This window comes from Zonotrichia leucophrys, chromosome 11 (genome assembly GCF_028769735.1).
Source record: "Zonotrichia leucophrys gambelii isolate GWCS_2022_RI chromosome 11, RI_Zleu_2.0, whole genome shotgun sequence".
NCBI classification, from domain to species: Eukaryota; Metazoa; Chordata; class Aves; order Passeriformes; family Passerellidae; genus Zonotrichia; species Zonotrichia leucophrys.
Window position 1 is genome coordinate 12,952,026 of NC_088181.1, and position 18,386 is coordinate 12,970,411.

At 43.2% G+C, this 18,386-nt stretch overlaps 1 protein-coding gene across 7 annotated transcripts in view; it reads left to right on the forward strand.

The window, feature by feature from the left end:
* The window catches only part of ZNF423 (zinc finger protein 423), a 280,738-nt gene extending 264,668 nt beyond the window's left edge, over positions 1 to 16,070 (forward strand). For all 7 annotated transcript variants that reach the window (XM_064723039.1, XM_064723043.1, XM_064723040.1 and 4 more), the window contains one exon: positions 15,436 to 16,070. In XM_064723039.1, coding sequence (XP_064579109.1) covers positions 15,436 to 15,465 — 30 coding nt within the window. In that variant the 3' untranslated portion in view covers positions 15,466 to 16,070. The remainder of the gene's footprint in view (positions 1 to 15,435) is intronic.
* The last annotated feature ends 2,316 nt before the right edge of the window (positions 16,071 to 18,386 follow it).

Consider the following 18,386-nt stretch of genomic DNA (forward strand, 5'->3'; position numbering starts at 1 on the left):
ATGTGGGGCTGGTGCTGGGTGTGCAGCAGCTGCAGCTGGGGCTCTGTGCAGGGGATGCCAGAGGTTTCCTGGGCCTGACATCCACAGAGGTCAATGTAAGAGCAGGGGCTGCTCACACACCCCTGTGTGGTTTGTCAGGGAGCACCTTCTTCCCCTGCACACAGGCAGGGGGTGTTTGCTGGGGCTGCTGGGACAGTAATGGAATCCAGGCCATGTGGCCTCTTTGTGCGGCCACCTCTGCTGCAACAAAGGAGGGTGCAGAAAGCTTGGATTGCCCTGTGTGTGGTGTAGTGCCAGGGTGTAACGTTTTCATTTGGACAGATGGTTCTGATCAATATATTGCTGCATCTTTATCCTGTGTGAGGTCTCTTCAGTGAGAGGCACAAAGATCTCACCTGAGATGAAGATATGTCTGGCACTGGAGCAGCATGGCCCATAACAAACACTTAAACATTAGGGCCATTCTGTGGCTGGCCTGGCTAGCAAAGTGCACACAACTTCACATTAACATGTGCAGAAAACCCAGCAGCCGCGCAGAGTGGAGGAAAAGAGCAGGGAGCCAGGTGAAAGGCATCGTTTTAGCCATTAATGCACTTAAGCGCACCCAAGTGTCAACATGTGTGATCAAGTGTAAGGAGGCATGTCGCTGCAATGTGGCAGGGCTGGCACACACACGGGGCTTCCTCCAGCAGAGATGGCACTTGGAGCTGCTGCTCAGGCTGCCCAGCTAAACCCGTCGTTGCCTGTCATCTATGCCCTAGGGCAAGGGTCCAACCAACTTTTGCGCAGGCACCATGCCATCCCAACAGATGGGCAGGAGTGTAAGCCGCCAAGAGACAATGTATATGCATCAATTGTGCTTATTGAAAGCACAATTCCTGGCTGGAAATGTTCAAATGTCTATTTATTTTGAGATAAGATGCCTTTAGTTAATGGGTAGGGAAATTCAAAGCTTAGCTTTGAATTAATTTCTTTATATACCTTACAAAATATAATGGAGATGTGGAAGTGTAAGATGTGGTGATTATGGGGAGATCTGTTAAAGGTCTGTTGTGACACAGAATCCTCCCTTTAAGTGACTCAATGTGCCAAGGTGCTATTTGCCTCTGAGTACCAGAGACCAAATTTTGTAGGTGCTGCACATAACTGTACACATCTCTGGCTCAATACATAGCGGTATGCAAGGAGCCAGCCTTTTGCACTGGCAGATTTTCCTTTGCACACAGGTGTACAAGTTCACCTTCCCTCTTAGTGGAGGAAAACACTTTTACTTTTTGAGGCAATGAGGGTGATACATTAATCCAGAACAAAGCTAGACTAGTTTACACATCTCACAAAAGAAATTTGTTTTCCATGTGACTAAAAGAGAGGAAAATCATATAATATGCTTTTATATTTGACAGCATTGCTGCCCACCAGAAAGGATAAATTATGGAAGCATCCAGAGAGGAGTCTGTATGCACACATTAAAGGGTGTTCCTTTCGCCTACTTGTTAGCTTTATTCAATTAAGACTTGTTAGTGTTTGTGAAAGATGTGCTTTGAAGACCCTTCTGAATATACAATTTGATATTTATAAGGATCCGGGCATACTATATGTAAATAAATAAAGCAGGAATGTTGTACTTCCAGATCCATTAATGCATTCCCCTCTTCATGTCAGCAGAGCACAGGGGCTGTGTTAAACATCCATCCTGACCAAAAGGAGGAAGCACAGGAGAAGAAATGAGAAATGGATTTTCTTTCAGAAAGACCAGATTGCACTCTCTGGTCTGGCAATAACAATTACTAATGACATTTAGAGAGAAATTAAGGATGAGAAATGCAAGTTGGCATTTCAGCAGTGCCAGTCAGTAACATTGCATCAGAGCTCACAGGAGAGATGAGAAAAAGTTTAGGGATGGAAAATTAATTTTGTTATGTCAACAATTAACAAATACCTTTTCTTCATTCTTTACCACACTATCACAAATTACCACTGTGATAGTATTTAGCAGCTCCTCAGGTGAATGAAAATTTCAGCACTTTGAAATCCTTATTTCTAGAGTCAAAAGCACATGTTTATGTTTTGCTGTGTTTTGTTGAACAATGAATGATAGAAAGAGGTTCAAACTGACCAAGGAGAGAGAGCATGAGCTCTTGCATGTGTATAGCAAGAAAATTATGTGGATTTTCTATGCAGATGTCTGTGATTCTTAAAACCATGAATGAATTAAGTTTATCAGCACATTTTCTGAGGGTTTTTTTTTTTTTTTTCTGTTTTGTAAATTTGGAAAGGCAAGGTTGAATAATATACCCTGTTCCATTCTGGACAATTTTGGAGGAGCCAGACATAAAGCCCTGGAAACCTCAGAGCTTTTATTCCAAAGCCCTTCACGTGTTCACAAGGTGACATCCCTGTCCCCACAGGAGGGTGGTAGGAAGCCCTGCTTCCTGCTGCAGTGTGGAGAGGCTGGAGCACAGGGGCCATAAGCTGTGAGCACAGGGGCTGTGAGCGTGGCCATGGCACAGCTGGCTGTGCAGGAGCAGCGTCCTCAGGGACAGCACAAGCGGCCACCCCTGCCTGGCCCTGCCGCGCTGGGTAGCACATGCCTTTGTAAGCAGGGCAGAGCCCTTAAAATAGAAACAGAACGCTTGTGTAACATGTAGACAAATAATTTTTTTTTCCTTTTGTTTTCTCTCTGAAATGTCTCGTCAGAGATTTTCTTTGCTGGTGGGAAGAGATGTCTGATCCAGCCCCTTTGATTTTCCCCTGCTGTAGTGGCTGCTGTGGAGCATGGTTTGGGGTCTGAGCACAGACTAGCTCTGTTGCCTCCTGTAAGTGTCGCTAGCATCCAGAGGAACTGACTGTTTTTCAAAGCAAGAGGGATGCTGCACTGGAAAGGGCAGAGTATAAGCATTATTTAAAGAAAATAGTGGAGCTTGATCAGCCTCAGTTTTAAGGAGCTCATCGAGGGTGCTGTACAGCATCCTTTTAAAAGTTCAGTCTCTTCGTTTGCTTGGAAAGACTGAAGTGGGGATGCTTGTCCAGACATAACAGTATATGCCTGAGTGTTTTCACAAGAAATGTCTAGATCATTAAATATAATAGGTCTCAGCTGCAGTTTTGATCACTGAAGCATGCACACAATTCATCACAGCAAATTAGGTACGTCTTTGTAACTTATCTTTCTGCAATTTGCTGGCACTTCTAGAGAGCTGAAACTTATATTGGATGTGCTGCAGAAGCCATTTCAGATAAAATATTCTGTGTTTATTGTTGGAGAACAAGGATTCCCTAATAACAAAAACATGGAGCAGTGTATGTTTCTGCTCCTGCATCTTGCAGAACCAGCAGTAGTACCAGCAGAGATCCCCAGCCACATTCATTATTTATATATTTCAGTGAATTTCTTGTCTGCAGTAAAAGAGATATAAGCTTCAACATCAGTCTGTGCCAAATTCTATGCTACAGCCCATTCAGAAACCTGAGACAGCCGTGGTTCTCAATCATTACACAGCCCATTTATCTGATTGGAGTTTTGTCCTCTCTGCCTTGCAGAAATGTTGCATGTTCTTTAAAAGCTGAATTTGACCTTTGGAAAGAAAAGGCATTTGCTATTTTAATTTTAGGGGGTTTTTTTAGAGAGAACCTGAGCCTACTTAAATGAAAATTGGCATTGAAAAGCAGCAGAGTTATTGAAAAGCACTTACTTTATTACTAGAAGGGAACAGACGCTAGTGGACTCAAAAATTACATTTCAATGGACTCATCAGTTTCAGTCACTAGTTAGTCTGTGAACAGATGGATATATTTGTAGCAGTTAACATGAATTTATGCCCTGGAATTTTACATTTGCCCTAAGAGCACTGCTATCTTAGTTGCTGCCTTGAAGGGTTTGGAGATTAATTTTATTTTTTGGAAAAAAGATATGTTTGTTTCTAATCGCAGAGATTTCTTACATCATAGAAATCACCTTGGCTTTCAGAAATATGAATGATATATAGCTTCTATGTAAGGAAAATGTTGTAAAAGAATCCCCAGTACAGCTGCTGCAGAAAAAATAAACATCTCAGCCTAAACCTAGATAAACCCCTATGGACTGAGAAAATAATTTTCAATAACCAGATATTTTTAACTCTGTGTATGAAGGTAGTAATCACAGTCACCTGTATTTGCATCTAGGGTCTGCCACAGTCTAATTGCTTGTCTCTTTCCACCCCCACCCCACTAAATTTTAAGGCTTCTGGTTAACTGAGCAATGCATTAAGCACTCCATCTCCAAAACAGAAAGAAATACTGCCCTAGCCTCTACCATGTGGCATCTTTAGGTTTCAGGGATTTCGTTTAAATCTGAAATTTATGTCCAGGAGAAATAAATTATTAGATTGTAAAAGCAGCTGGGGAGGGAGTAAATATAGTCTCTTTTGTCCTCTATATCATTTCCCCAGGAAGATAATAAATGTGTGGCAAGTGTCTTGTGTTTCCTCTGTCATACAAATGTTGTGTGTGTGCTGTATTTCAGATGTGAAGCTTAGACTCCAGACAGGAAATCCTGGAGTGATACTGTACTGCTGTTGCCTACTGCTGTGGTGCTGGTGGAGGCCCCATCACTTTTACTGCTTAGAAGGAATTTGAAAAATAATTTCATGAAAAAATTTAAAAGCCCTTGTGTGTACCCCTGATTTCCAGAGTAAGAGATTTAGGGTGTAATCCTAGGGTTTATCTCCTCAGCCAGTGGAAGGCAGCAGGAGCAGCAGCCCTGGCTGCTGCAGAGAGCTGAGGATAAGGGTCCTGCCCTGTGACCCCATCCCAAGGGCCAATTTTCCCAGGGGCATTTTAAAGACTGTAAGAGAAACTCCTATTAATTCCTCCCTGCCTTACCTGTTCTCATTCTTCTGTGAGGTCAGATACATGGAGCAAGTATGATGAGTGGCCAGGAAAAAGATTGGGTCTGAGAATAGCAAAAGGATAAGGAATTGTTAGAAAGTCAGTGGTCTAGTGTGTGTATAGGGCTGTCACTGCCTGCACCTCCATGCTCCTGTCAGGAAGGCTGTCAGTATTCTCAGTCCAGCCCATCTCAGGGATCTGAAAACAAGCCTGGAACAGCCTTGCTGTTTGCTTCTTCTGTTGTTCCTTCCACAGAAGTACATTCAATCATATACTGTTATTTGCCTAATTATACCCTGCTTTAACATTGTATTTTGAAAGTAGTTTTATACCTCCCTTTGACCAGAGGAGAGAGGAAAAACCATTCAGGATACAGCTTCTTTTCATGTTGTGCCTGTTCTGCTTATGTAAAATGAGAAGTGGTGGGAATTTTGGTGCAGGTTTGGGTGCATGTGTGCAATGACCCGACCTGGGCAGTAATCACCAATGTTCCCTTCATGTTAATGGAATAAGAGAGAGAGATACTAAACTGTCTATCCTCAGTGAGGTGATGGGGCTTTGTTGGAAAAATCTGGATGATAGAGTGAGATGGTATGTGCTGATGGGATCAGTGTAGAGACAGCTCATGGCTCTGTGCAAGGTCAGCTTGGGTTCAGCGAGGCTCTGTCACCCCAGCTCTGCATGAGCCAGACCAGATTTGGCAGCAGCAGTCCTGAGCTTATCACTCAGCTGTGCTCGAGCTGATGCACTGCAGAGTGTGCTGTGTGTCTTGTGTGCCACATCCTGGGCAGGCAGTATGGACACCCAGAGGTCACCTCCATGCAGAGCCTGTCCCCACACCCCCATTGCCTTGGCTTTGCACCAAGCAGGAATGGCCATAGCAGTGCCCACACTGTGCCAGCCCTGGGGGAGAGCTCCTGCCTGACCACCCAGCCTCCTCATTTGTTTCTGCTGCACAGTTAAACCTGAATAAATTGCCATGGGCATTGAGGTTTGGCTGTGTATGGCATATCTGTCATCTGTGTGTTACATTATTGTGTCTCCAAAAGGAGCAGTGAGGTTGTTTAAAACATATTTACTTCTGAAAAATGTGTCCTCCTTTGGGGCTGGTACATGCTCTTAGTCTTTGCATGAAATCAGGATTGTTTAAGATGTGGCATCTTGCTGTTTAAAAAGCAGATTTTTCTAAGACCAGTGACACTGTTGTAATGGAGTAGCAATGGCTGGAGAATCCCATTTAACCCAGTTGTTTTGCACACATACCATAGCAATGCTGCCTTCCTGGTTTGTCCTGTGATGTCTTCAAGGAAAAGGCTCATGTTGGGGATGTTTTGTCCCCTCTTTTAATTACAAGAACAAATTGGGCATGGCTCTTTCACACTCCTAGCTCCTCCAGGGTTAATTCCTTGCAGCAGTGGACAAAGCACAGGCCTGTCTGCAGATTTCTGCTCTGCTGGTGGCATCTACACTAATGGGGCAGCATGTAAAGCCCTTCTGTAACCATGGCCTTGCTATTTTATAGCAGAGCTACTTGCATTGGAGGATTTTTATTCCCCTTTTGAAATTAGAAACCAGCAATAACAACCATTATGTCCAAGGCAACAGGTCACTGACCAGCTGTTTTGTCAGCACCAGCAGTGTGTGGGTGCCGTGTGACAGGAATATTTATCTGCCCCTAAGAAAAGTGTATCTATAACACAAGGCAATACAATTTGTCAGATCAGTATTCCATTAGAGGGAATTTTACTTAGTTGCTGATTCTTAAAGGAATTAGTGGTCGAAGGGCTGTGGTCCTACTGCAGGCAGGTGTTGCTTGTGTCAAGTCCGGCTGTCCACACTTGCTTATTTGGCCCAAGGAACTTGGATTAGCTGCAGCTCCCATCATTCAGTGGAGGATGTTGCCTAAGTTATGAATGTGAGACCTGCCCTTGTTAATTTGCATCAAAATTCACAGTTAAGACAGAAACTGTTATATACCTGTCCTTAATACCAAGAATACTTGGCTGGTGCAGAGGGGAAAAACAACAAAAAGTAATCAGATGTTCAGTGACCCTTGCCATACCAGAGAACTGCAGAGCAACTTTTAGGTTCAACTCTCAATTTCCTGGTTTTTGTTGATTTGTATTCTCATGGAAACAGTCCCTCAGTGAAGTTTTGCCCTATGCATTCTAACTTCTAAAGGTGTTATGTAAGGTATTTCACTTTTGCTCTAAGTATTTTTCCCCTGGTCCTATAATAAAGACCCAATCAGGAAATCATTTGGTGTGTAAAGGAGTCACATCATGTTCCACAATGATGATTCCAGCCCTCACAGAAGTGAACAATTAACTGGCTTATGCAATATGATTTACCTTAGATCAAGGAGGGATTAATGAGATCAGATTTGGATTGGATTCTAATAAATCAAAAATTTCATGCTTTTGAGAGGAAAACCTAAGAAAGATTCCTGTAAAATGGTTTACCTCTTGAAAATTATTTTGAACCATTGCTTCCCTGAGTAGGACCTGTAAGTAGATTGGAAACAGGTCAGCACTGGGGTGTGCATTGGGGTTTTTGGTGTAGCCCGGGCAAAGGATTGTCCCTGTGGGAAGGAGATGCTTTCTCTGGTTACTGAAGCTGAGGTTTGAAAACAGATGGGTGGGTGTTTGCATTGTCAAGGACAGCTTTGGAGGGTCACTTCAAAGCTGGGCACAGGGCATTGGTGCTACTGCATGCTGGGTTTGTGGCACATCATGGAGGAGTGGGGTGGCCGTGACCCCAGTGGCTGTGGGACCAGCTTCCCAGGAAAACATGGATTGACCAGGTCCAGGTTAAAGCAGCACCACTGTCAGCAGAGCAAAAAAATCCTGCAAACCATTTTGTGCTCTTGGGATCAGAAATGGCTCTGGAATCCGGTCAGGGAGTAACAGTGGGGCTGAGGAAGGAGTGAAGGTATTCTAAAAATATTATGGTTTCATGTGCTTCTGACAACAGTAATTTGTCCCTCTCACTTTATATTTAGGAAGTGTAAGGTTCTTCCCTCGGCTTATTTTTGATCTTGTGCATGGCATACTGGAGACCACAAGGATGCTGATAAATTTGCATTTCTGAGTGAAATTCTCAGGAGCGTGTGGTCCCTCAGGACAGGTATTATTAGCTCCTTGTTTTCATTGGGTGCCTCAGTGAATCACGGTGTGTTTACCGCTAGTTTCTCTAACAGAAGACTCTGGTTATCTCTTAATAATGTATTCCTCAGTGTTTTTTATTTCCAAAGTGCTGTGGTAAGGAGATTTTCCCAAAGGCTTCAGTTTGCTTTTGTGCTTCAGTATTTTACCCAGTGCTTTTGGAAGAAACATAGAGACTTATTGGTGAGGCATTTAATAGAATACAAGAGGCTATGCCAGGCTTAGGCTGTGCTTGGAGTTCACTTGCATTAGGCTCAACTAGGTTTCTTCTGAGTTTTAGAGAAGAATAGAGATGGCAGATTTAGAAGACTGACAATACAAAATTATTAGTCTCAAGTGGAAAGGGGAAGGCATGTTAGGTGAGTTTTCAAAGTCTGATTAGGACTAAACAATCTGAATTAGAAGAGAAATTAAATTCATAAATCCTCTAATAATTCTTAGTGGGTATGAAGAAGCTGGCCCTGGGAAAAATAACTCCAGGAAAGGTATTCTTATACAAAGATATTTTTTCAAACCAGAATAACTGAGAAATGCCTATCAAAATCCAAGAATGGGTTGAAATGGGCAGAAGCAGTGTGGTCAGGAGCACTCTGAGGCCAGGTGGGACGCGGGGCTTGGCCAGCCCTGCACACCCACACCCACAGCCGTGGAGGAAAAAGAGTGACTGAGAAAAGGCATCAGCATCCAGGCAGTCACGTGTGGAACAGCTTTGCCCAACTGTAAATGAAATTAATTCCAAATCTTCCCTTAGACAGCAGATGAGGCGCTGGGTCCTGAGCACCAGAGGAGCCAGGTAGGTTTGTGGGGGGCTGAGGGGGTCCCTCAGGTGAGCAGGCACTGAGGGAGGCTGCTCATCCTCCCCAGTGGGTACAGAAACCCCAGGAGAGGCTCAGTCCCAGCACAGATGAGTGTTTGTGTGTCCCAGCACCAGTGAAAGGTGCATTTACCCCTGGAGTAATCACGTGCAAGCATCAGAGTAACTCAGAGGCAGCTATTTCCATTGGAAACGGGAAACTTCGCTTTTCAGCAGACACCAAACCTCCAGGCATATTTTCTTAGACACTCAAAATGATTTTTTTTTTTTCCTGGTTCAATAACTTGTAAAGGACAGCTTTCTACCTGCATTTGTTGAAGTGCCATCTCAAAGTGTGCTGACACAGGGACTGACTGACGAATGGCAAGTTATCAGATGCTCAGAGATGAAGGCAGCCGTAACACAGGCAGCCTTTGCCTTTCACAAAGGATGTGCCACCTTTCGTTTGCCTCTACCTCCATTTCAAGGGACTCTTCAAATAAAGAAGGGACATGTGAACCTGTCTTGCCTGACAATTTTTTTTTTTATTGCATACCATGATAACTTGGAGTTCACTTGTTACAAGCATTTTATGTAGTGGGTGAAATACCAAGGGAAAGGAAAGAAGTAATATTATGCTGCCTGAAAAACTATGATCTAAACATATAAATGTCACTGCATAAGTTACCTGAAACAACTGGAAGGGCAATTAACACCTGGTTTTATGGGAAACATTGGTTACCACTATCAGTTTTAATGAAGTGTATTGACTAAATTGTGTTCTGAGTATTCATTCAGCCCTGTTTATGGCACACTCTTGAGTACATTTACTGTTTGTCAGAAGTGCAAACTAGTGAACATATGAGGCTTTAAGACAGGCCATCTGTTAGTCTTAGACCCTTGGATAATTGTCAAACAGTTCTAAAAATAAGCATATACAAACTGCAAGGGGGTGCAAAGGTGATTTTTCTTTAGAGTCTGATAGCAAAGGGAAAGTAGAAACCAGAAATTAAAATTAAACACTTTACCCTGTAAAGCAAGCTTGCTCTCCTTTCTTTCATTCTTTTCCATTTTCTCTTTCCTTTCCCACCCTCCTCCTTCAGTGTGACTTTTTTAAAATTTTTTGTTTTTCCCCTCTTGCTCTTCTGGGTCATGGCATCCCTTGAATGCCTCTCCAGTTTAGGATTAGAGCAGCACCAATTTAAGGCTCACAGCTTTCTGTAGAGAGCATAATCTCCAATGGTTAAAGCACAGGTCATCTTGTGTCCTCTGCCTAAAGTAATCCTTTTATAAAGTCAAGGCATAAAGATTTTTATCTTTATGGATTGCTGTTAAAGGGAAATAGTACCTGTGCACATACATGTGTATGCTTATGGATATGTAATGAGTAATAACAGCTGAGAGATTTATTTTTGGACCAGTTTGAATTCAAAAGATGCAAAACACTGAAAAAAGATTGATGCAGATGGTATTTCATAAATATTTAGACACTCTAGCTTCTGTTTGTAGCAATTTGGAGGTTTTGTTGTGTCGTTTTTTATATATATGTTCAAATGTGAGACAAACCTTTGCTTCAAGTCAATGCCTGAATCTGAGGTTTAGTTTTTGTCTGGCAAGCTGTGCATGTTGGCAGTCAGTGGAGGCATCACTTCTCTTGTTTCCCTGCTCAGTAAAGGGAAAAGGAGAGGGGATGGGGAGGAGGAGACACACAGACCCAGTGGTTCCCAGCCATGACTCCAATCTCTGGGCTTAGGATCCGACAGTGAAGGGGTGATAGAAGCCTGAACAGAGGTGGGAAAGAAACTATCTGGGCTCTTACCTGGGTCTGGAGGACCCCTCACACCCTGAGGAAAAAATATTGGGATTAATGATCACCCAGTGGCTAATTACCAGTTCATTTTCATGTTGGCCAATTGTCACATGAATCTATTATCTCCATAATTCTTATTGAAATTATTTGAGGAATGGTTTCTGTTCATTTCAGCGGCATTTGGAAGGGGAGAGAGGCTTTGTAGCCTTTCATCAGAGTCCCGGTCTCTGTGTAACGCTGCAGAAAGCTTATGAATTTTACCTGGGGGTGGGGTATCACCAGCCTTGTTAGGCCATTTCTTAACCTTTGTATAACATATGGTCTTTTAGGGGCATGTGCTCATGCACATAGACAGTGTATTTGTAAAGGGCTGAGAGAAAATGTCTAAATCCATAACAGATGCACAATGGCACTGTAGACTGAATGTGTTATGGCCCCAAACCATTATCACACCCCTCACAGTTGCATTTTATTTTTTTCACCTGCTCCTGCGTAGTACACCTGTGACTTGTTGGCAGTGAGTGTCGGTGCAGTGTGGGAGACTCCCAGCTTGACTGCCTGGCTTGGAGCTTCGCTCCATCATGTGCTGCTTTTTGTGTGTTTTTTCTCTCGATCTTTATATAGCTTGTAAGAGTTCTTTGAACTGTTGTAAGTGATCATCTTTCAAGCCTGATGCTTTCCTTCTTGACACAGAGCTCTGAAAATGGAGATTGTCATGCCAGTGTTTTCATATTCATGCATGTAAAAAAACCAGAGAAATATTCATTGTGGATGTCCTGCACAAATGGCTTGATCTGCATCCAGAGGGCAGGCAGGGGGTGTCTCCAGGGAAGATCTGGAGAACAATCAATATCTGCATGGACAATAATTAACCATTCTTTGAAATCTTTTTATTTCCTGCAAAACCCATCAGCCAGTTCCTTGATCACAGACACTTCCATAAATGGTTCATTTGAGGATTGTGCAGCCAGTAGAAAATTCCACTTAAACACTGCAACAGCCCCGAGACTTGGGGTAGTTGCATTTTTCCCACTGACAAAGCTAATGGAATTGCTATCCATTTTGCATGATTATTAAGAAAAGAAGAGATTTTCCAACCTTATCCTATAAATAAGCTGTGACTTACTTGATCTTGACAGGTGACTTAGTGCTGCTGTAGAGTTTTCCAGCTGCAATAATGTCTCAGAATGATGTATTCAGTGGGGTATCAGCTGTGAGCTGAGCAGAAACCAGGGGGTCTAACAGGAGCTGGGAAGAACCATTTTTCCTGTTCAGCTTCCAAATGATGTCGTGCCTCCTGCTGGCCCCAGACGGGCAGGTGTATGGATGGCCTTGGAGCTGCTAGGCATGTGCACACACACAGGAGTGTTCCTGGAGGTCTGCATTTTTGTGGTTGCTCTGTTTTCCTCTGGAAACCACCATTAAGGCTTTTTTATTTTTAACTATAATTTCTGGAGTTGAAAAATCACACCCGAGCTGTTTTCAGCCAGCCCACCCTCCTGCTGGAAAGGTGGGTGAAGTTTCCTTAGGCTGCTTAGGTAGCAGCACTCCTGTAGTATCACATGTTTCCAAGCACTTGCTGTTCTTTATGATTTCCTTTTGCTGCCTGGAACAGCCCAGTGGCTCCACTGGGGTCAAAACTGTTCCTGTGCGCAGGGCATTCTTAATACTTGATTTTCAATTACTCCAAAAGTCTGATCAGCCAGGAGAATTTTCTGTGTCTGGGCACACAAAAAAGTGCCTAACAAAGGTATTTGAAAAACCATGGATCAAATATAGCAAACACACATGTGAGAGAAGAGACATAAGCCCTGAATGGGTGAGATGCTTTCTGACATCTACAAAGTATAATTCTAATGAGCTGCAGATGCTCAGGGCACAAGGAGTAGAAGCAAGAAGATAAAAAATTACAATTACTAGTAATAGGAGACAAGTTTTTTGGAAGGCATGTTTTGAAATACATTTTACTATGTGAGAAACATATATGGGTTGCAGAGGATACAGAGAGGTTCTCATGGGACTTTCAAACACACACAGTGGTGGTTATTTAGCCTTCACCCAGTGTTCACTGGTGCCTGAGTGTGCAGAGCTTGGCATTTGTGCCCGTGGCTTGAGCAGGATGTGCTCAGAAGGGCAGGGGAAGGATGCAGAGCACACAGGCTCTCGTGTCCATAGGCATTACAGACCTGTTTGTGAGGCTCTGTGTAAAACCTGGCTCTATCTATTAACTGCATGGTCCAGGCACTAGCCAGCATATTGATTGTCATTAATGCATACCTGGGGAATAAATGGTACATTCCCAAGATACTAAGACAAAATAAAGATTTGCATATGAAAAATGTAAATTTTTAAACTCCTAGCCCTATGGCACAGCTGATTTCTCAGCTCCTGCCTGACCCAGCTCTAAATGGCTGCAGTATTTGAGTACAATCTGTTTGTTCCTTTGACAAATTCTGATCCCAAACCCAGTGTATTTCTTGTATTGGGAATGTTCAGAACATGTTATTAGCTGATGTTTGAGGAGGGAGGGCTCCCAATAAAAGCTTCATTATCAGATTTAGAGCCACATACCATTCCTTTATTGACCTGCCTGGTGTAATCAATGCAGCAGCCACACAAGTTTGAAATCATGTTCCCTGACTGTAGGCTGTGCGTCATGCATCCAGTGCTGATTGTGCATTATCTTTTAAATGACACTGCCTAACTAAGTATGGATTTGTCTACCACGAATAGCCCTTCTTTCAATTTGAAGATGGTAAACCTTTTGGGTTTTTTATTGATATTCAGGATGACCTAAAAATAGAACCGTAATGAAGTGCACAAGGAATGGCCATTGTTAAAATGCTGAGGAGTGTGTGAGCACAGAGGAGCCTGTGTATTCTTTCACATTTTCATGCTTCCCCAGCTAGGTTTAGTGGGCAAGCTTCTTGTCAGTGCTGCTATTGTGTGTGCAGGGCTCCATCCATCCTCCTCCATAAAGTCATTGTTAGACTTGAGAATAACACCCAGCACTGCAAAGGTCACTCCTTCTTAAGGCCAGGAAAATTTCCATGTATATCAAAGGAAAAATCTATTGAATTTTGTGTTTGGTGGTGTTAAATTGTCTAAAAGCAAAGCAGTTCCAGCCGTCAATTCGCGAATTTCTGATTTGTGGTTCTGCATATTCAGTATCACAGGCAGGGGTGTCTGAGAGGGCCGGTGCTATGCTGACCAGGGACTTTATGATTTCCCAGCTGGGATTTCGTTCGCAGGGGCTCCATCCGTGCTGCTGCCCCGCTCCCGCCGCCCGGGAGCTCCGGCGGTGGTTCGGGAGCTCTGGCCGCGGTTCGGGAGCTCTGGCCGCGGTTCGGGAGTTCCGGCCGTGGTTCGGAAGCTCCGGCCGTGGTTCGGGAGTTCCAGCCGTGGCTCAGGAGCTCCGGCCGTGGCTCGGGAGCTCAGCAGCGCTTGTGACACCTGGCGGTCACGGCTTGGGAGTGCCACAAGCGGGCCAAGCCGCTCCGCTCTGCCGCAAACGGGGTCACCGCCGCCGGCCCGCACCGCCCGCCGCCCACCAGCCCTTTCCACGGGCGATCTCCATCAGGGAGATGTCATCTCTGGATAAAGCATGTAAAAGAGCATGATTGCTCTTTTATCCTGATCACGATGTGATCAGCTGTGGAATAGCGTAGAAGGACCAGATGATTTATGAAAAGTTAAAATATCTTACTTTATTTTAAAGCTTCATCACTGTAAATAAATAATTAGATTCAAAATTCATTTTGTGTTTAAAAACTTATTCTTCAAGCTGGAGGACTTGCCTGGCTCTGTTATTAGGCAGATGGAGACTAGGGAAATTGCTTAGGCTTGAAATAGCACAAATGAATTTTTATATTTGGGGATGCTGGGGACTCAGCTCAAGAAAACCTCACCATGAACCTAGTTCAACTTCTCTAGTTGCTCAAATAATTGGATAATCATACAAATAAAGCTAGGCTTATGTGTAAGACTGGGGTTTTGTCAGAACACAAAATGTGGGTGAATTGGTACTGCTCTAAAAATACACTTCCGAGGTTGGATCCAGGATTTATTGGCTCCTACACAAAATGGCAAGACAGGTCAGCATCCTCTGATGTGAGATACTGTGATGACATTGAGGCTATTACAAATCTACCAAAAGGAAAAAAGGGAACAAAAGAGACTCTAAACCGCTGAAAGAAATGTATAGAGAAAAGTACATTCTTTAAAGAGATTTAACTTCTGGGTTACATGTCCAGCCTTTTTTCTGCTGGGAATATTACCCTGGTGCCTGAGCTGGCGGTTCAGCTGTTATTGCCGAAGTATTTCTTGGACTGGGAAGTGTGTGTCACAATCTGGTGTCGCTTGCTGCCAGTGCTTGCACCCGGTACGAGTGAGAATGAAAGAGTAAAATATGGCAAGGGTTCCCTCACGATTCAGATTTTTATTTTTTTAATTGTTGCAGTGAAGGGAATCCCTAAAGGCAGTTTTTTTTGCCCATGAAGTTACCATTTTCTTTATATGTATTGAAAGAAGCAAAAAAAAAGGAAACCTTCATGACTATACTTGGCTTGTAGCATTTTTTTTCTAAGTTCATGCCAGCATTAACAGATCTGTCAGAACAAAGCAAATATGTCATATTGGCAGCTGTTACTTATGAGTACTTTTTCTTTATTGCATTTTGTTTTGTAATAATTGAGAAGCTTTTATGTTGAGCTCTGCATAAATGGTACTGAGTGGGAGGGTATGGGCATGCTTTCTATTATTCTGCCCCTCATGCATGTCTCCTTTTTTCGTCTTTCCAGAACCACACATTGAGCCAGCACGCACAGTGAGCCACTGGCACTACAGGACACCTCTCTGCAGAAGACTTGACGGTGGCACAGTGGGGAGGACCATTTGAACATTACATCCAATCAAAGTGTCATTTGCAACCCAGATGTAAAACTCTAATGATTTGGCCATGAGGCGCTGCTATTATAAGCAGCTGGAAATGAATATTAATGGAAGAGATTAAAAGTATTCCATGCTCAGTATTTTTTATTGTCCTGCTTCAGCTAGTGTACTTTAGAGCTTCTGCTTCTGACTGAATTTATAGTGTTAGATAAATCTGCTTTGATGCTGTTGCCCTTTGTTGCTTCTTGTATTATATTGATAGTTAAAGATTAGGTGTGATTTTTTTCTTTTTTGTTAACTGCTTTTTAATTGCAATTTTAGGTAACTGTGCATTGTGATGTGATTGCTTGGCTATTGTCTGAATATTTCTTTTTAATTTTTTAATTAAAGACTAATGCTTTGATTGGATTTGCCAGTTCACCGGACAGTGATTAAAACTATGTAATGAATATAATCGGTTTCAGTGCAACTGGATGGTCTGCTTTATAAATGTGACTTAATCTGATTGCAATAACTAGTACAGTTCAATAAAGGGAATACATGAGCTTAGCGTCAGAGCTTGTCTGTCTGTCAGTGCCCCCTGCATTGCTGCTGCTGCTGGGGTGGCTGAATCTCAGTGATCACTCACCTGATGGCACAGAGCACTCTGCAGCCCAGGAGGAGGGAAAGCAAAAGCCATGGTTCTGTGTCTGGTATTGCGTTTGCTTCTCGATGTGCCTCCCTGGCTCCACGGTAGGTTGAGGTGAGGTAAGAACATGTACTATGAAAAGGTATTGCTAGCTGATTATACTCATTAATATTTTAAATTTTTCAGCAAGAATAGAAGAACCAGACCTATAGCTGCCTTGCCCATATCTCTGTGCTTTTTTGTTTTAATACAAAAAAAAAGTTTCTGCATTGTATACAAATGCACAGATATTGGATCAGGCCTTGCAGACCATGGTAGGAGGCTGCATATTTTACCCACCCCAGACCCCCAGGTATTGTAGCTCTGTGTAAGTGCCAACAGAGCCAATTGCCAGGCTTTCTTTTACTCTTTTTAACTTATCTTATGGTAAGGAGGTCAGGGAAACAGTCATTTTAAGGACCATGGACACCTCTGGAAAGTTAGAAAGATGTAGTTCTCCTGGTGTCTCCAGCTTGAGTAAATCATAATCATCATAAATATTCAGCAGTTGTGACAGCTGAAATTATGTGGTTACCCATTCCCATAAAGTACAAGGCTTTGCAAGACTGTGGCATGGGAACATGCACAGTCAGAGCCTTTCAAAATCGCTGCACTGAACTAGAGCACAACTTGTTGTCATTGGGCCATGTCTGGGCTTGGAGCACGTAAGTGATATTTTGTAGGAAATATGTTTTCATGGACATATAGTCAATGCCTAAATTAGTTTATATAGTGAGCTTTTTTACAAGTGCAAGTGTGGCATAGCTTGTTGATGCTGCAGCCCATGTTTTCAACAATTTAGATCCCTGTTGATGTTGACAGTGCTGTTGCACACACACAGTTCCTTCAGAACAGTACGGGAAGGCTACAATCGAAGCACAACTTCAGGCACAACTCAAGTAGGGTCATCCTTACAGCAGGAAGCACCAGAGCAGTCCTAACTTAAGAAAAGTTACATTTTTCCCCAAAACAAAAAAAGAATGTCCTGTTTGAGACAAATGATAGATGGTTTTTATTCCGCTAAAATAACTTTGCTAGAATGGATAGTCAGAGTTTAGGCTCAAATGTGGCTTGTGATAAATTTTCGAACCCTAATATAGCAAAACTAGGAATGACTTTTCTTAATTCCAAAGAGGACAGTTCTGTTTGCATCTAGATTGTTCTTAGCTCAATGTTTCTTCATCAAAATCACACTGAAATGATCCATTTCTAGAGAGGAGCATTAACTTTCAACCCGATTATTTCTCTCTAAACCACAGAACAGATGTTTACGGGCTGAAAAATTAGTTAATGAAATCACCAATTCATTATTCCTGTTCATAATAGAAGCATGTTCCTAACTCAATTTTATTGCTTTAAGATGGGAAATGGAAAAGTGTCCTGCAGCACAGGCTCACAGACTTTCATGCCTTTGCAAGAAAATCTGGGAATATACAGCAGCTGCTGTGGAAAGAGCTCATGTGCCATCTTCTCCATGCCAAAGAAAGGTAGCAGGTTCTTACAATGCAGATATTGAAAAAGGAGGCTTTTTGCCTGACACTGGTTTGAAATGATGCTGGATCACTTCTGGGCAAACCTTCAGAAATGAAAAAGACGTAGGTTTCTACCTTCAGGAAAAGGTACTGCATTGTGAATCCCAAGAGCTGAACTGATGTTTCCATGCAGCTCAGGGAGCTGCCTTAGTAGTGCTGTACTGAAGCTCATGCCTTTGTCTGAGCATCTCCCTGCTGAGTAGTTAAAAGGAGGTGCAAAGTCACTGTGCTGAGATGGGGAGCTCCCCACGTGGGGATCCTGTTTGGAACTGCATATATTCCCCATGTTAGTGGGAATGTGGATGTGGATCAGGGTGCTGGGAACCTGCTCAGCCCAGCTGTGCCAAGCAGTGCTTAAGCTCATGTTTCACGTGTCCCAAACCCTGACTATGCCATGGGCAGGGTCAGAGTAAAAGGATAGTTTGGTTTTCCACCCGGCCTTTGAAAGGTAAGTGTAGGTACCCAGCTTGTGCTAATTGGGGTGGGGCTGGCCCAGCCCCATCCCCAATGGGCACAGCTGTGAGCAGCGGGTGAGCAGCACTGACAGCAATGAGCCATGGAGTGCCCAGGGGCACTGAGCAACCACCAAAGGGAGCAGAGGGCACACAGGGGCAGGGCATGGACAGTGAGGGGCACACAGGGGCAGGGCATTAGCAATGAG